Source organism: Geotrypetes seraphini, chromosome 1, assembly GCF_902459505.1.
Source record: "Geotrypetes seraphini chromosome 1, aGeoSer1.1, whole genome shotgun sequence".
In the NCBI taxonomy this organism is placed as follows: Eukaryota; Metazoa; Chordata; class Amphibia; order Gymnophiona; family Dermophiidae; genus Geotrypetes; species Geotrypetes seraphini.
The window spans coordinates 173,446,497-173,466,265 of NC_047084.1; the positions used below are offsets into that span (position 1 = coordinate 173,446,497).

At 41.9% G+C, this 19,769-nt stretch overlaps 1 protein-coding gene across 4 annotated transcripts in view; it reads left to right on the forward strand.

The window, feature by feature from the left end:
* Positions 1-19,769, forward strand: part of TMA16 (translation machinery associated 16 homolog) — a 68,338-nt gene that overhangs the window by 28,804 nt on the left and 19,765 nt on the right. For all 4 annotated transcript variants that reach the window (XM_033941776.1, XM_033941786.1, XM_033941767.1 and 1 more), the window contains exons 3-4: positions 10,632-10,669; positions 10,882-10,966. In XM_033941776.1, coding sequence (XP_033797667.1) covers positions 10,632-10,669; positions 10,882-10,966 — 123 coding nt within the window. The remainder of the gene's footprint in view (positions 1-10,631; positions 10,670-10,881; positions 10,967-19,769) is intronic.

Below are 19,769 nucleotides of genomic sequence, written 5' to 3' on the forward strand. Positions count from 1 at the left end.
TGTCTTAAAGATTTAAAGTGATAGTGTACTTGGCAATGTTCACACCGGGCTCCAAGGATGACGTCACCCACAGTGGCAATAACACCTTCAGCAATTTTTTGACTGTTAACCATTCTGCTGCAGCGCATAGTTTGTCATGAGATGTCAAAGTCGCTGAGGTCACTATTGCCAGATTTAATGATTGCTAAGACAATGAGAGTGGTCTAATTGTCTGATAGCAGCTATTTCATCACACTGCATTATTTTCCGTGGAAGTTGAATTGTTATGAAGTCGGCTGTCTTGGTCTTTTCTCTAGGTATGAAGTTGTCAACCTCAATGTTACTTTCTTCAGTGCTTCCTGCTTTCAGTATCCGTCTCTCCACTGTCACCTTACTTTTCTTTTTCAGTCTTTCACTTTTCCTTTTCCTGTCTAAACGTTTGCATCACTGCTTTTGTTGCAAATATCTTGTCATGTCCAGACATGGTTGCCTATCTTTTACCTATTTGGTCAAGGTAGAAGTCCAAGTCAGCTTTCTTGCCTTCACTTCACAGCAGTCGAGAACTCATTATAGTTTCAATGGCATCTGGAGCACCAATATCAAAGTGTGTCCAGCTTTGTAATAAAGTTTCTTCTTTTTCCTCCTGGATCATTTTCACATCCTTTTTATTTTTTGAAATACTATTCCTTTCACGCCAGAGAGCCATAACATCCAGCTTACAGTTCTGCAAGGTCTTTGTCTCGATGCGGGCCATTTGCCAAAATACAGTGACAGTGTCGGCAAAACTGTAGGTAATTTCTTCATTTGAAATACTATTTTTGTTATTTTCCTGATCATGACGGAGACACAAAAATATTTCATGGCTTGTCTGTAGGTAGGCAACTTAGACCCTGTAATCAAAGATTATGAGTGTCCAATGAGCCAAAATTTACTCACTGCTCTGGTAACTGGCCTTGAGGATGTCTCAGATGTTGAACTTGGTAAACCAGGAACATCATCTTTAGCTTCATAGGTTTTTCCACTTCTAGTTGACATGCTCAGTTACTAATGAAATGTGCTACTGTATTTAGAAACTTAAAAATATACCACAGTACCACAGCAAAACACACTGCTTTGAATAAAAATGAACTTGAACTTATCCAATATTAGGTTTATATAGATGCTGGCACTATGTGCAGCAAGTCATTTTTGCCCATGAACTAGAACTAACTGATGTTTGAGTAAAGGTGGAGGCACTCGCGAGTATTTCTGTGTCACCAGATCAGCTGCTGATGCCACAGTGCCCAGACAAGCCCAATCAGCCATGTGACACTCAAACATTTAGTTGTTCTATGGATTTCTGTTTGATTTCTGTATGACATTGTAACCCAGAAATTATTTTACATATGTCTAAAGTCGGATTTAATTATTTACACGTTTAATCTACATCCATAGCATAATAATTTTTCACTAAACAGGTGATAATGCTATCAGCCAATTTTAAGGAAAAAAAATGGATTTTAGTGGTGCTTATATTTATTGGCTTTGAGCGACCCCAGGATGATCCTAAAAAATTGTACAAAAATATATTTTGCGATCAAGCATATACAAATTTGTGGGAAAGTTTTTCCAGCTCTAGATTTTTCTGGACAACTCTAGCAAGTCATAAAGATTATGTTACCAAATGATTTATTTTTTTTTTTTACCTCTTGACTTTCTAAATTGAAAAGCTTCTGGAAACTATAAATACTATCATTAGTAAAGCCTCCTGTGGGGACAGATGGGTATACTGAAAGACTCTTGGTGTCGTGTGCTATTTTAAGTTCTACATTGAAGCAGAAGGCATCAAAGATTAGGTGGCAGGCAGTGAAGCATTTTCTGTCTGATATTGTTGAATGCATTGTGGAAAGGAATAAAAGCACAAAAGGATTGTAGGTTAGTAAATTTACTCCAGAGGTCTCAACTTGCGAATTGACAATGAATGTAAAAATGGCAGAATAATACCTTTCTCACCAAGTAACACATAAGCCCATTCCGTCTTATATTCCTTCCATATTTTTTGTTCCATTATAGTAAAGCAATGAAGCAGGGCTCAGTTGTCTGTTACACAGGGGCATTGAAATGGCTTGAAGCCCCCACTTTTCTTCTGTCAGACACTGGCTCTGCTCCAGGGGACTTTGCTATTTTATAAACATTCTGCTGCTATTTCAGAATAAAAAAATGAAATGAGAGGGAAAAGTGTTTTATTTTATTAAATGAGAACCCTCTCCCCCCTGATCATGAGCAGGTTATCACATTCTGTTTCCACAGTAGGGAACAGTCAATGTGCTCTTCACACCAGCAAACCACAATAAATGTGCCAAGGTTCATTGGAGGAGCAGTGAGTGTTACATGCAGTTCTCCATGGGCTCTGTTCTTGTTAGCTTTGGTATGCAGAGTAAATGGTTTTAAACAGTTATCATATTGCTGCATACTCAGATTGTTCATTGTTAGGGTTATGGTTTGGAAAACAATTGTTTTATCAGCATGCTTGCCTCAAATTATTCTAGATGAAATCTAGGCAAGAAATAAAGTAAAACATTTGTAGGTGAATCAAAGGCAAGGAAGGGGCTGAGGGAATTAAAAGGTAAAACTCTGCTGCATTGCAATGAAACAGCAGTCAGGAATAGAAAGATGCAAACTCATCTCAAATGTTTCTGAAGGTCCATTGAATAAGCATTGTTCCATATGAAATTCCATTATGGTGTATTCAGGTTTTATCCCAGGACAAGCATGCATCCTATTCTCAACATGTGGGTGACATCATCCATGGAGCCCGGATGCGGACAGCTTCACAAGCAGACTTGAAGAACTTTAGAAAGTTTGCGACAGCCGCACCGCGCATGCGCAAGTGCCTTCCTGCCCGACACAGGGCTCACCTCTCCTCAGTTCTCAGTTTTCCGCAGAGCCGAGAAGTCCTATTTCGCCGCTCTGTGCTAGACTCAGTTCTTCGTGCCTTCTCTCACCATGGCTTGTGTTCTATTTTTTACAGGGTTGCTGTGTTTCTTTGCACGTTTTCATTAAAAAAAAAAAACAAAAAAAACACTTAATTTTATTTTTCTTTTGTGTCATGGTGGGGCCTGCCTTGTGGCCTTAGCCTGCGGGCTTCGATCTCGCTGAGGCTATTTTTCCGTTTATGTTCCGGCCGATCACAGGCTTCAAGAAGTGTAGCTGTTGCCAGCGCGCGATCTCCCTCACTGACCCACATAGGTGGTGTGTTCAGTGTTTGGGACCTGACCATTGTCCAGAGTCGTGTGCCTGCTGTGGTACCCTTCAACCTCGAGCCCTCAAATGTCGAGTTCAGGTGGAAAAACTCTATGGTGGTATGGATCCACTTTCCCCGGTCTCGACCTTGAATCCGGTCAAGCTTCTCACAGGGGTTCCTCCTTCTGCCTCCGTATTGACCTTAATCAAATCCTCTTCATTCGGCGAGTCCTCGTCCTCGAGCAAATTTGCTAAGTCTTCTTCTGACGAGATGCTTGCTTTGCTGCCTCCCTCAGCAGTGGTTATCAAGCTGCCCAAGAAGCATGTCTCAGAGTTGAAGAGTCATTTTTCCTCTTATTCCTTGGGGACTATAGCCATACCAAATGTACCAAATTCTCAAGTCTCGATGTCATATTTGGAGGCTATGATCCAGACCATTTTGGATCGCCAGTTTGGTAATATGTTTGCCAACCATAATCCTACCTCCACTCTACTTCCTGCAGTCCAGTCTGAGCACTTAGCAGTATCACAAGGAGTCGAGTCCTTGGAAGTGCCTCGAGAGGATTCTACACACTCTATGCAAGGAATTGAGTCTTTGCGAGTGTCTCGTCTGGGGCATAAGCACGTTAATCAAGGAACTGAGTCCTTGTCAGTGCCTCAAGATATCTCGACACAAGGAGTTCAATGCCTTTTGGTGTTCCGATCTCGATCTCCAGCCCTCCTTCCTCGCATAAGGCGTTGCACTTTCCGAGGCATAGGGCGAAGACTCCTTGACATTCCTCTCAGCGAGACCTGCCTGGTTCGAGGCACAGTTCTCCACATCAATTGAGGCATCCATCGAGGCACAGATCCTCTTCTAGAGACAGGCCTCGTTTCTCCAGGCCTCGAGACTCTTTGAGGCCTCCAACTTCGAAGTCGAGGACACCACCTCCAGAACCTTACACCTATACTTCTTCTTCTGCGAGGGATTCTATCCATTCTCTCAGTAAGTCATCTATACCTGCATATTCAGACCTCAGGTATCAGTACTCCAGAGAAGCTTCACCTTCGTTCTCTGTCTTGCGAGGTGCCTTGAGGTCACCTTCTTCCCCTCGAGGTCAATCTTCCTTGGAGCAGATATCTTTTTCTTCTTTCCTACGTCAAATGAGTAAGGACCTCAGTATTACTTTGGACTCTGATTCCAAATACTCTAAGGAGTATTTACAAGAAATGAGTATGTCTTGTCCTCCTGCAGAGTCTCCTAAATTGCCCATTAATAAACTTCTTTCTCAAACTTTCAAGCGGAATCTTGAAACACCTTATTCCATTCCTGCTGTACCAGGAAAGCTGGAATCTCGTTACAGGATAGTCCACTACAAGGGCTTTGAGAAATCTCTGTTATCCCATCAGTCCCTTCTCGTGGAGTCTTCTCTGAAAAGGACCAATCCTGCCAAAGTTTATGTCACTGTCCCTCCTGGAAGAGAGGGCAGGACCATGGACAAGTTTGGTTGAAGTTTGTATCAAAATTCTCTTATGGCAACTAGAGTTTTGAATTACAATTTTGTTTTCATTTCTTATTTCAAGCATTTGGTTGACACACTGCCTGAATATTTCAAATATATTCCTCAACACTGTCTTCCAGGGTTTCAGCATGCGATTACCACTTTGACTCAACTCTGCATGCATCTCCTTCAATCTTCCTATCATGCATTTGAACTTTCCTTGAGGGTCACTGCATTCTCAGTGGCAATGCACCGGCTTGCCTGGCTCCGCACTGTAGACATGGACCCCAATTTTCAAGATTGTCTGGCCAACATAAGCTTTTGTTGCTCCTGCTGTATTCTAACCTGAACAGTTTTGATCAATAACAGCATAAGATCTAAATAGCAATGGTTTACTATTTTATTCTACTGATCCACGAAACCAGGGTCATATTCAAATAAACACGGAGCCCAGGACATTCGCAGGCCCCTAAGTATGATTTCCAACTTGCAGTAATCAACTAAAGAGGTGCTATACATCTCTAATTTAATCAGCTCCTGCTTCATATTAAGTCATAGTAACCACTGGTCATTCTCCCCAGATACTTCAGAGGCCATCCCTAAAGAGAGTGCTGCTAACACCTCTGCCCTCTGTCACAAAACCCCAACCCACTCTTCCATTGTTGTGCCATGCTTAACCTTCAGTTATGTAATACTACCAAACAATTAGGAAGAGAGTACGTTCAATCACCACCTAAACTCAGCAAACTCAGTTTATGGATCTCCCAGAGGAGGTCACTGGTGGAGCAGGATCCTTGAATGGACAAAAGCTGAGCCTGTTTCCCAGGAAGGGAGTTGGGCTAGAGATTTGGGATATGTGGCCCTGACTTCATCAGACTTTACATAGCAATTACCCTAGCACTTTGGAGTCTTTAGTTTTCTTCCAGTTTGGGTCTCCCATTCACTGAAGTCTTTAGTGGTGATACCTCTTGGGAGTAAGGAATCCACAATTGGATATTCCTTGCTCTGGCAGTTTTTTTGCTTGAAGAACTTCTAGTTCAGGGGTGTCCAACCTGTGGCCCCGTGAAATATTTTGTGCGGCCCAGGTCGAGGGTGATGCAGTGTTTTCTTCTGCTGCCCCTGGGTGTTTACCGTCTTGCCGGCTCTCTCTGTTTTGCTTCAGCATTTGTGCGGCCCCAGAAACATTTTTTTCGGCCAATGTGGCCCAGGGAACCCAAAAGGTTGGACACCCCTGTTCTAGTTCATCCCTCAAGTAGGTTGTTGATTGATCTGCAAGGCTTCTCTGTTGCTTTTTTACTTGGTGCGCTTATAATCAAATGCTTATAGCACACACATTATTCCTGAGCTTGGTTGTGCTTGAACTATTTGCCTTCTAAGGCAGATTTTGTCCTCAAGAACCCCTGCCAGGTCAGGTTTCAGGATATTCACAATGAATATATGAATATATATGAGATTTGCATGCACAACTCTGTTTTCAGCGTATTTATTGTGAATTTCCTGAAAGCTTGACCTGCCAAGAGCTCTCAAAGACCTGAATTGCCTACCCCTGCTCTAAGGTAGTCTTCTGAATTTCCAGTTTGCTAATCCCAGAGTTTCTCAAAGTTTGGAGTGGTTCTTACAATACTGTGTCTTGCTTTTATGCCTGCTTGGTAAGGCTTTACCTAATCCTTTTTGCCTCATCCTGTACAGAATCGCATCTGCCCTAATAGACAGATGCCTAACCCCACCTAACCGCCTGATTCTCTAACCGGCACCCATGTCATAGGTGTCAGTTAGGGAATCCCCCTGCTGCAATCAGCTAAGCAGCTGCAGCAGGGATCCCCCCTCCCACAAAGTCATTCAGAAGGAGGGATGCCCATTCCCTTCTGCTGAACCCCCCTCCTGAATTTCCCAACTTCCCTCTCCCAACTAGCGACAACCCCCTCCAAACCATCCCCCACACTCCCCCAAACCTATGGGGCCCCCCCTCCGGCACCCTTCCCTCTATACCTCTGTAGTAGAAAATCTGGCCAGAGGGATACTTACACCCTTCAGCCGCAGACCCACCACTCCAAAAATGGAAGGCCTTCCCAGTGCATTCTGCGATATACTGGGGAGAGGCCTAAGGCCCTAATTGGCTCAGATGTCTATGGGAGGGGCCTTAGTTATCTGGCCAATTGAAGTCATAGGCCTCTTCCAGTGCATCCCAGGATTGACCCACCTTTCAGGTGTCTATCGCAGCCCTTGAGAGATGCCTAGGGCCGCTTAAGCTCACCCAAGGCCACTTCTGGGTGAAACTATGCCCATGCCTAGCCTTGGGTGAGCTTAAGTGTCCCGACATGTCTCTCAACTGCTACAAATGCCTAAAGTGTAGGGTCATTCCTCAGGTTTAGATTTATTGCTTAAGTGTATTGAAGGGTATTAACGTAGAACAAAATCTTTTTCAGAGAAAGGAAAATGGTAAAACCAGAGGACATAATTTGAGGTTGAGGGGTGGTAGATTCAAAGGCAATGTCAGGAAATTCTACTTTACGGAGAGGGTGGTGGATGCCTGGAATGCGCTCCCGAGAGAGGTGGTGTAGAGTAAAACTGTGACTGAGTTCAAAGAAGTGTGGGATGAACACAAAGGATCTAGAATCAGAAAATAAGATTAAATATTGAACTAAGGCCAGTACTGGGCAGGCTTGCACGGTCTGTGTCTGTATATGGCCGTTTGGTGGAGGATGGGCTGGGGAGGGTTTCAATGGCTGGGAGGGTGTAGATTAGAGAGCTGCACGGGAACGGGGATGACGGGGATCCCGCGGGTTCCCCCTTTGGGTCACGGGGATCCCGTGGGGACGCCCCCTAGGGTCGCGGGGATCCCGTGGGGACGCCTCCGAGGGTCGCGGGGTTCCTGCGGGGTTGGATCGCAGCGGGGTTGGTCGAGCCGCGAGGGTAGTCTCCTTCTCCTTACCTGCCCTGTCGCAGCACACATCCGAACGGAAATCTTCCCGATGTCAGCGCTGACGTCGGAGGGAGGGCTTAAGCAAAGCCCTCCCTTCCTCCGACGTCAGCGCTGACATCAGGAAGACTTCCGGTCGGCTGTGTGCGCCAGGGCAGGTAGGAAGAAGGCAATGGCGTACGAAAGAGGGGGGAGGGGGCGGTCCGCCCCGGAGAATGTGCACAGCCGGTCAGGTCCCCCGATCGACCGACAACAGGCCCGGCCGACAAATCTCCCTGCCCTGTAGCCGCGAATCTAAATTACCTCTTACAGCAGCTTCACTACTTCAGCTGCTGTAAGAAGGTAATTTAGATTCGCGGCTACAGGACAGGGAGATTTGTCCGACCGGGCCTGTTCTGTTGTCGGTCGGGTGCAAAAGCGCCACAAAGGTGGAGGCAGGGAGGGAGGAAAGGTGGAGTGGAGAAGAAAAGACGCTTAAGGGGGGAGAAGGCCGCTGAAAGTACTGGGGAAGACAAAGGGGTGGAAAAGAACGCTGAAAGGACATGGGGTAAACGGGAGGAAGGGGGGGGGAAGGACCCTGAAAGCACTGGGGAAGACAAAGGGGGGGGGAGAAGGCCGCTGAAAGGACATGGGGAAGGCAGAGAGGGGAGAAGGATTCTGCCTGACAGGACATGGGAAAGATGGTGGGGGAGAAGGACACTGAAAGGAAATGGGGAAGAGGGAATGGGAAGAAGACGCTGGCAGGGAAGAAGACAGAGGTGCCAGACTATGGGGGGAGCGGAGGGAAAAAAGATGGGTGCCAGACCAATTTGGGAGGGGGGAGAAAGGGAGAGGCACAGTAACAGAGCAAATGGAAGACACAGAGAGAAGAGAGGCAGTGGATGGAAGGAATTGAATGAGAACATGAAGAAAGCAGAAACCAGGCAATAAAGGTAGGAAAAAAATTATTATTATTTTTTTTTTTTGCTTAAGGATAAAGTAGTATATTAGTTGTGTTGATAAAAATTTATAAACATTAGAGGCTCTGGTAGAAACCCGTTTACAAAGTATGTATTCTTCCCAATTAATATTTCCAAATTAATAAAGTCTTTTTGCTTATTTTTAAATGGGTTTCTACCAGAGCCTTTAATTCAGTAGCATAATTAAATGAAATAACTATTTCTGTAGTTTATAGGGACAGGCGGGGACGTAGGGGATTCCTCACAGGGACGGGTGGGGACGGAGGGGATTCCTCGCGGGGACGGGTGGGGACGGAGGGATTCCTCGCGGGGACGGGTGGGAGTCCTCACGGGGACGGGTGGGGACGGGTGGGACTTTGGCGGGGACGGGTGGGATTTCTGTCCCCGCGCAACTCTCTAGTGTAGATGGGCTGGAGTAAGTCTTAACAGAGATTTTGGTAGTTGGAACCCAAGCACAGTACTGGGTAAAGCTACGAAGAAAAAATTAAAAAATTTAAATTGAATCAGGTTGGGCAGACTGGATGGACCATTGGGGTCTTTATCTGCCGTCATCTACTATGTTACTATGTTAACCTCCCCCCCCCCCAAAAAAAAAAGTGTATCCCGATTGATTGATAGACTGCGGTAGGATGCCTACCGCTGCCTACAATTGGCATACCCGTTTATAGAATTTGTCCCCAAGGGCGTTCTTTAATATTTGAGGAGGAGGGAGGTGCATTTCAAGGGCAGGTGCAGAACATTAGCACACTTTTTTTTTTTTTATGTCAACCTTTCTGTTGGTAATATTTTGCAATGATCTGCAGATTACTGCTGCAATTTTAACCTGGCAGCAATTTGTACACACATCACTTGCAGCATACTGGAATGTTTTGGAGGGATAGTTTCATGATAGAGCCAGGCACTGAACCAGCTCTGCTTCAAGGAGTTCTGCATAAGTCCATGTGTATATCTGCTGTAATGTGATTACCTTGTGACTGCATTTATCCAAGTATTTTTCTGTTGTTAGAATTTTCTTTGTTTTGTTTGTGGCAGACATCTGCTCCTTGGGGCATCTAGTTTAGTCGATAACATGGGCGTTACCTTGTTTCACTGAGCCATTATTCACTACTTCTATGAAAAATTTATCCTATTCTTTGATGCATGACATTTGAGGAAACCACTTATATTGGCATCTGTAGGAGGGTAAAATGTAAAACAGAAATGTATTGCTTTCTCAATACACTTAAGTAATAAATCTAAATAGAACAGCAGAATAGAGTACTACCAAGCCTATCCAAGACTAACTACCTACAAGTAGGCAAGTACTTGTACAAACAGCTATGTTAGTTCCTCCTTTCTGGAAGAATTAACAGGAATGATATTCCGCAAACAGCTAAACACAGCTTTTCTCCTTGCTGAATGATCAAAATTAATTCTGTTGTGAGGAACGAAGGTTATATGCAGGCAAAGTTATCAATTACACAGGAATCACTCGAAAACTAAAGTCAAAATGTTAAAAAGGGTATTTTTTTGTTGGCAGTGTAAATCCTTCAAACTAGGTTCAACATAATCAATATCTTTTGACCAGGCAATCAATTTCTGTATTGCGTAATCTTCACAATAGGGTTTTTTTGTTTGTTTTTTTAATTCCACATCTCAAGGAAAATTGAGTAATTAATAACAACCAATGCCTGTACCACTATAGACAAACTACATAGAGACCTGTAGGAAGTAGTTGTTTGATTCCATGCAAATGAAGAAAGCAAATCTTTCAGTGTACCTCTTCTAGTTATTGCAGCTGTGATCCTAGCTGATATCAATGTACGAAAGCTTCTTTGAAAATCCTGCAAGCCTAGACTCTGAATCCAGTCAGTAGTTGTTTGACGACTATGGACCCCCTACTCCCTACCCTGCCCCTCGTTGATGACTATGGACCCCCTACACCCTGCCTCACAGCAGCTCAAGTGAATGAAAGACCTAACATAAGGAACAAATTGGGGGACCTTGTGATTTTTTTTTTTTTTTAAATTTTGTATTACTATTTTGGCACAAAATTAATAAGTAAAAAATAATGAATTTTTGTTTTTCCAGGTTGAAGAATGAGAAAGCATTACGTCTCAGCCTTATAGGTGAGTATGGCACACTCTGTCTTTAAACCCTGAAACCTCACTCAAAAGAAACTGATTATCAAAATGTGTCACTAGAACATTTATAAGTACTGTATATTCTTGATATTTAATAGCTTTTGTTTTTATAACAGCCTAGTGCTGCTAGTACTTAAAGGCACTTATGTTTGTTCTTTTATTATCAAGGCTTTACATTTCGTGCTCTGTTTACATAGGTGAGAAACTGCAGTGGTTTCAAAATCACCTTGATTCCAGTAAAAGAGAATACACAAAGAAGGAAGCTTGTGACCTAATTGAAAGGTAAGCATGGTATAGAGAAGAAAAGAAAAAAAAAATGTTTGTCTGGAATGTTTTGAACGTTTACCCATGAAATGAAAGCAAAGTAGGTATCGTGGAGATTGTACTGTGTGTTTTATAAATAACATTTCTTAAAACTCCATTTTGGGTTGTGTTTCTCAACTAAGGGCTAGATTCACTAACTCTCCGATCCGTGTGTGATTGGAGGCAGGCCGACCGATTCACCAACCATCTGCATGCAAATGGGGGTGATCGGAGGCATGCCCCCAAATGACTGCACTAACCCTCCCTCCCAACAAGTGCCCCTAAACCCCCTCCCTCCCCGAACCACCCCAAAAATTTACCCCGCAGCCGCGTAGAAAAAAATTATGGCAGGAGGGTTCCCACTCCCTTCTGCCATCGGTCCCACCCAAAAACTAACATAATGGCAGGAGAGATGCCAACTCCCTGAAGCCACCCCCCTGGACGCCCCCTCCCCACCCCCGATCCCCTCCCCATACCTTTAACGGAGTAGGAGGGGTGCTCAATCCCTCCTACTCCAATGCCTCCCGCGATGAGTCTGAGGCATTAGGCCACGCCCCGGTGCATCATGTGATGCATGGGGTGGGGCCTAAGACCCTGATTGGCTGAGGTGCCCAAGGCCCCTCCCAAGGGATCACCGAAGATCACCGGCAGCCTATGGGGGTGGAGTATGTTATGGACTTCTAGATAGTTGGTGAGTTTGGCTACTAGTCCTTCTGTTAGTTTGATATATAGAAGTATTGAAGCAATGGGTGTGGAGTTGGATGGTTGGTCTGTTGGACCTTTAGGGTCTTTTAGGATCAGGGTGTTGATGATTTCGCTGAGGTCAGTTGGGAAAATGCCATCTGAGCATGGTTTGTATCCATTGTAGGAGTAGAGTACGGAACTTTGTGCTCGTGGATTTTAGGAGATATGGTGGGCAATGGTTGAGTTCACAGGATGCATGGCTGTACTTATTGTAGAGTTTGTTGAATTCAGCCCAGTGTATCTTGGGGAATTCGGACCAAGTTCTTTCTGCAGCAGTTGATTCATTTTATTTGGGAAATATTGTGACTTCAATTGGGTGGGATGGGGTACTATTGAGTGTAGCTCTGGTGTTTGTAAATTTATTCTTGAAGTGTTCTGCTAAGAGGGTGGCTGAGGGGGGGGTATTGTTCGTGGTCATATAGGGTTTGGTGTCAGTTAGATCTTTTAAGATTTGGAATTGTTTTTTGGTGTCTTGGGTTTCCATGCTATTAGGTTGGTGTAGTGTATTTTTCTCTTTTCTTTTAATTGTAGTTTGTATTGTTTGTTTCGTGTGATCTAGGTTGGGTTTTCTCCATTTTCTTTCCAGTCGTCTGTCTGCATTCTCTTGAGTAGGAGTAATTCGTTGTCGAACTATTGGTTTGATTGTCTGCTGGTTCTGGTTTTGGTTTGTAGTGAGGCTTGTTCATCAAGGATATTACTGCTCATTTTGCTCCAGTGTGAAATGAAGTCCTTAGGGTTGCATTCTTAGATTGTTTCATCAACTTTTGACCAGAATTTGGTGGGCTCGATGTGTTTGCGTAAGGTGTAAGTTATTATTTTGGATTTTGGTGTGGTTTTGTTGTTGGTCCAGTTGAGTTGAGCACTGATGGGCTACATAATACTACAGCAGGAAAAAGAAACCTTGCAGAGAAATTTAGACAATATTTTTCTAGGCATTTAAACTAGAAGGTGGGGGTGGTGTATGTACGAAGGACAATTATAGAGACCACCCCCGGCAAAAGAAAAGATGTGATAGTAGTAAAGGCTGCATCATAAGCAATATCAGCAACTCATTTCTTAGTATTGCAATGGAAAGTGAAACAACACAAAAATCCATACGAAAAAGGAGATTATCGCTGAAAAATAGCTGGAAAGCGACGACCACAAATGCTCGCAGTCTAAGCAACAAAGTTCATGATCTGCAAGCCCTGATGTTAGAGGCAGATCTAGATATTGTTGCTATCACAGAGACATGGTTCAGTGAATCACATGGATGGGATGCAAACATACCGGGATATAATCTTTTTAGGAAGGACAGAGATGGTCATAAAGGTGGAGGAGTAGCTCTCTATGTAAAGATCAATATCCAAGCGACCGAAATGCAAGGGACCTGGGGAGAGGAAGAAGCGATATGGATTGCTCTGAAAAGAGAAGATGGAACTTCTATCTACGTGGGTGTAGTCTACAGACCTCCGACTCAATCGCAGCAAATTGGTAAGGATCTGATTGTGGATATCCAAAAGTTTGGAAGGAAAGAGGAGGTTCTGCTGTTGGGAGATTTCAACCTTCCGGATGCGGACTGGAATGTTCCGTCTGCGGAATCGGAAAGAAGTAGGGAGATTGTGAATGCCTTTCAAGAGGCTCTGCTCAGACAAATGGTGACGGAACCCACAAGGGAAAAAGCGATATTGGATCTGGTCCTCACAAATGGAGAGAGTATCTCTAATGTTCGAGTGGGTGCTTACCTGGGTAGTAGTGATCATCAAACGGTTTGGTTTGATATAACGGCTAAAGTGGAGAGCGGCCGCACGATACTTAAAGTCCTAGATTTCAAACATACGGACTTTAATGCAATGGGAAAGTACCTGAAGAAAGAGCTGTTAGGATGGGAGGACATAAGAGAAGTGGAAAGACAGTGGTCTAAGCTGAAAGGAGCGATAAAAATGGCTACGGACCTTTATGTGAAGAAAATCAATAAAAACAAGAGAAAAAGGAAGCTGATATGGTTCTCCAACCTAGTGGCTGAGAAAATAAAGGCAAAAGAGTTGGCGTTCATGAAATATAAAAAAATCCAAGAAGAGGAGAGCAGAAAGGACTACAGGGTGAAACTGAAATAAGCCAAGAGAGAGAGATACGTTTGGCGAAGGCACAGGCAGAAGAACAAATGGCTAAAAATATAAAAAAGGGAGACAAAATTTTTTTCAGATATATTAGTGAAAGGAGGAAGATAAAAAATGGAATTGCTAGGCTAAAAGATGCTGGGAACAAATATGTGGAGAGTGATGAGGAGAAAGCAAATGTGCTAAACAAATACTTCTGTTCTGTGTTCACAGAAGAAAATCCTGGAGAAGGACCGAGATTGTCTGGCAAAGTTACACGAGAAAATGGAGTAGATTCTGCGCCGTTCACGGAGGAGGGTGTTTATGAGCAACTTGAAAAACTGAAGGTGGACAAAGCAATGGGACCAGACGGGATCCATCCCAGGATACTAAGGGAGCTCAGAGAGGTTCTGGCGAGTCCTATTAAAGACTTGTTCAACAAATCTCTGGAGACGGGAGTGATTCCTGGGGATTGGAGGAGAGCGGATGTGGTCCCTATTCATAAAAGTGGTCACAGGGATGAAGCAGGAAACTACAGGCCTGTGAGCCTCACTTCAGTTATTGGAAAAATAATGGAAGTGTTGCTGAAAGAAAGGATAGTGTACTTCCTTGAATCTAATGGGTTACAGGATCCGAGGCAACATGGCTTTACAAAAGGTAAATCGTGCCAAACGAACCTGATTGAATTTTTTGATTGGGTGACCAGAGAGCTGGATCGAGGACATATGCTAGATGTAATTTACTTGGATTTCAGCAAAGCCTTTGATACAGTTCCTCATAGGAGGCTGTTGAACAAACTTGAAGGGCTGAAGTTAGGACCCAAAGTGGTGAACTGGGTCAGAAACTGGCTGTCGGACAGACGCCAGAGGGTGGTGGTTAATGGAAGTTGCTCGAAGGAAGGAAAGGTGACTAGTGGAGTCCCTCAGGGTTCGGTGCTGGGGCCAATCCTGTTCAATATGTATGTGAGTGACATTGCTGAAGGGTTAGAAGGAAAAGTGTGCCTTTTTGCAGATGATACCAAGATTTGTAACAGAGTAGACACCGAAGAGGGAGTGGAAAATATGAAAAAGGATCTGCAAAAGTTAGAGGAATGGTCTAATGCCTGGCAACTAAAATTCAATGCAGAGTAATGCATTTGGGGATTAATAATAGGAAGGAACCGTATATGCTGGGAGGAGAGAAGCTGATATGCACGGACGGGGAGAGGGACCTTAGGGTGATAGTGTCCGAAGATCTAAAGGCGAAAAAACAGTGTGACAAGGCAGTGGCTGCTGCCAGAAGGATGCTGGGCTGTATAAAGAGAGGCGTGGTCAGTAGAAGGAAGAAGGTGTTGATGCCCCTGTACAGGTCATTGGTGAGGTCCCACTTGGAGTATTGTGTTCAGTTTTGGAGACCGTATCTGGCGAAAGACGTAAGAAGACTTGAGGCGGTCCAGAGGAGGGCGACGAAAATGATAGGAGGCTTGCGCCAGAAGACGTATGAGGAGAGACTGGAAGCCCTGAATATGTATACCCTAGAGGAAAGGAGAGACAGGGGAGATATGATTCAGACGTTCAAATACTTGAAGGGTATTAACGTAGAACAAAATCTTTTCCAGAGAAAGGAAAATGGTAAAACCAGAGGACATAATTTGAGGTTGAGGGGTGGTAGATTCAGGGGCAATGTTAGGAAATTCTACTTTACGGAGAGGGTAGTGGATGCCTGGAATGCGCTCCCGAGAGAGGTGATGGAGAGTAAAACTGTGACTGAGTTCAAAGTAGCGTGGGATGAACACAGAAGATTTAGAATCAGAAAATAATATTAAATATTGAACTAGGCCAGTTACTGGGCAGACTTGCACGATCTGTGTCTGTGTATGGCCGTTTGGTGGAAGATGGGCAGGGGAGGGCTTCAATGGCTGGGAAGGTGTAGATGGGCTGGAGTAAATCTTAACAGAGATTTTGGCAGTTGGAACCCAAGCACAGTACCGGGTAAAGCTTTGGATTCTTGCCCAGAAATAGCTAAGAAGAAAAATTAAAAAAAATAAAAAATAAAATAAAAAATTTAAATTGAATCAGGTTGGGCAGACTGGATGGACCATTCGGGTCTTTATCTGCTGTCATCTACTATGTTACTATGTTAAGGTGTTATGAGTAATGGTCTGACCAGAGGGAAGGTGACCAGGTTCCATTAGACGTTTGAATTTCTGCAGTAGATGTTTGATGGGTCATGAAGGTTTGATATCGAGTTGGTGTCCTTTCTCATGAGTAGTTTGTGGGTTTAAAATTTGGAAGGATAAGGCATTGAGAAAAGAAAGGAGGTTATCTACTGGTTTGGGTGATTGGTCTTCAAGATGTAGGTTTAGATCTCCTAGGAGTAGGTTTTATGCTGCTGTTAGTGAGTTTTGGTATATGAAGTTTTCAAAATCGGGCCTAACCGTGGTCCAGTTACCCGGTGTTATGTAACATAGCATGCAATTTAGTGAGTTTTTTAGTGTGTTGTCTGAGATTTGACATGCTAGAAGGTCCATGTATGGGGTGGATGTTTTTTCTAGTATATTAGGGATAGGGAGTCTGATTAAGATTGCTAATTCTCCTCCTCTTTTTTTCTCTCTGTAGGTCACTGTAATTTTGTATCCCTGAGGGCAGACTTCTGTAATTCTTGGGTCTGTGTCTGATGTTAGCCAGGTTTTTGCGAGGAAGAAGCAGTCTAGGTTTTCGTTTTTTATTCATGCGGGTATTTGGATTGAACTTCAAATAGATCAACAGGAGTATAGTAGACCTGTGTGGAGATTTGATAATACAATGCTTGCTGATACAAAATTTATTGAGGATTGCAAGTCACAAATTAGTGAATTTTTTCTTTTTAATTTATCAAAGGATAGTTCCATGGAAAATTAATGGGATGCATTTAAGGCTACCATAAGAGGTTCGATTATTTCATATTCTGCTTATATTAGAAAGCAATTTAAAAAGCAATATTCAGAGTTAGAAAAGGAAATGAAAATTTTGGAATCTAAATTAATTAACAAATGGGAACATAATATGTTGCAGGATCTTTTAAAAGTAAAAGGTAAATATAATGAACTATCTTCAAAATTAATTAGGAAAGATTTGTTCTCCAAACAAACATTGTATTATGGAAATTCTAATAAGGCGGGAAGACTATTTGCAAACTATCTTAAAACTAAAAAAAGAAGGAACAACATCATGGCAATTATAGATGATAAAGGAGTTACACATAATCAGATTGGCTCTTCTGAGCCCTATGCAGACATGGAAAAGGATGGATTAGAATTTTTAAATTTAATTATTGGACCTAAGGTTCCGGTTCATATAAAAGGAAGTTTAGAAACGCCGATATCTCTAAAAGAATTAGAAACAGCGTTGAAGTCTCTTAGAGTTGGATCCGCTCCAAATGGTGATGGTTACACAGTAGAATTTTATAAAACATTCAAAATTCTTCTCTTACCTCATTTGTTAAATTTATATCAGTCACAACTTACTAACGGTTGTATTACAGGTACTATGGCAGAATCCTTAACTATTGTTTTGCCTAAGCCAAATAGAGATCCTACTTTTATTTCAAACTACAGGCCTATCTCTTTAATAAATGTAGATGGTAAACTTCTGGCTAAGATATTGGCTTTGCACTTAGCTAAAGCTCTCCCATATATTATTGATATGCACCAAACAGTATTTGTTGCTAAAAGACATTCTTCTAATAATTCTAGATTAGCATTCCATATTCTAAATTTAACCAAAAATATGAATAATCCGGCTTTTTCTGTGTCTTTAGATGCAGAGAAATCTTTTGGTAGAGTTGAATGGAATTTTATGTATCAAGCATTAGATTGGTTTGGTATAGGTCCTGGATTTATACAAATGGTTAAAACATTGTATAGCTCCCCTTCTGCAAGATTGTATATTAATAATAACTTATCAGAAACTTTTAAGCTACAAAGGGGAGTTAGACAAGGCTGTCCTCTATCTCCTTTGTTGTTTGATATTGTATTAGAACCCTTGTTATTAGCCATTCATCAAGCAAAGGGGATACAGGGTATTCCTTATTCTGATTGGGAATATAAAGCTTCAGCATATGCAGATGATATTCTGCTATATTTGAGGAATCCAGAAACTACCATTCCATGTTTATTAGAACTGATTGATACATTTGGAAAATTTTCAGGTTATAAAATAAATTGGAGTAAGTCTGAAATTCTGCCTTTAAATGTGTATTGTTCTAAAGGATTATTTGATTCCTTTCCATTTGTATGGAAGGAGGATAGCTTAAAATACTTAGGTATTATGATTAAAAATAATTTAGATGACACAGTAAAAGAGAATGAAAAACTTTTAATAAAAAAAGTTACAGAGTTATGTGAGCAGTGGAATCCTTTATATATTTCTTGGTGGGGGAGAGTTCAAACTATTAAAATGATGATATTGCCTGTGGTTTGTTATCAAATGAGTATGATACCAATTTATTTTCATGGGTCCTTTTATAAAAAGCTTAATGGTATCCTTATGAAATTTATTTGGCAAGGTAAAATGCATAGAGTTGCTTTAGTATCTCTTCAAAAATCAATTGTGGAGGGTGGGGTAAATTTTCCTAACTTCTATAGGTATCAAGCCTATATTTTACATCAAGGTATGTATTGGATCCTCCCAGAACTCTTTGAGAATGCCCCGGACTGGTTATATTTAGAATGGCGTCTCTTGTTTCCCTTAAATTTGGTTCATGTGCCTAGTATAAGTATGCCTAGAAGATATAAGGAGAACAGAATTTTATCAGATACATGGAAAACATTGAGATATATTAGTAATTTAACACCTATTCCAATAAGTAAATCTACAAATCAATCTTTATGGATAAACTCCAAGATTCAAATTGGCGGATCTAAAATCTTATGGAAAAATTGGATAATTGCAGGCATTCGAACTCTGAATGATGTTATTTCAGATGGTAAACTGCTTGAATTTTCATAGTTGCAACAAAGATTTGGTCTTAATAAATCACAAAGTTTTAAATGGTTACAGCTGAAGCAGGCTATTCAGGTAGGGTTCCCTGAATGGAAAAATCTGAATAATCAATATAGTCTGGAGTTCCTTTGTTTCCAAGCAGATTTCCTGGGACATCAAGCCGCGTTGTGGTATAAATTATTATCTGGATATGTAAATAAAAAACCAAAAAATGGTCTTAAAGACATTTGGAGTATTGAGATAAAAGCAGCAAATTTTTGCATCTCAATGGCCACAAATTTGGTCTTGGAGAATGAAATGTACAATGTCAGCATCTATGAGACAAACTTGGTTCTTTTTGTTGCATAGAGCTTTTTGGACCCCTGTTCGTTTACAAAAGTTAGATAGCTCTAAGTCTAATAGATGCTGGCATTGTAATTTGGAAGTAGGGACATTGGATCATTTACTTTTTTTACTGTCCATGTATTAAAATATTTTGGAATTCAGTTTGGAAGCAGGTCAACCGCTTACTTGAAAATCATGTTGCTTTGTCTTATGATACTATTCTGTTCAGTATGGCTATGAGGAAAAAATCTCAAATTTCATCCTACAATAACAAGCTTCTATTGATAATGACGGGGGTGGCAATTCAGCAAATTACTAGTAATTGGAAAAATTATACCAATCTTAATTATTCATTTTGGTGGAATTCACTTTGTCTTATTTTTAAAATGGAAAGAGCAATTGCTATACAGAAAGGTAACTATAATAACTTCATAAAGATCTGGGGGCCATTAGAAAATTATTGTAATGAATGAACACTGTTTTCCTTTTTGATTGTTACATCTATTTAGTTGGGGGAAGGGGGGAAAATTGGATGCTTAATATTTTAAAATAATGATTTGATTTGGGTTTATTATTGTTATATTCTTTAAAAGACAGGTGGGTGGGTGGGAGGGGTTATAATTTTTACATTAAGGGATTATATGTATAAGAATATCAAGTGTTGTATATCTTATT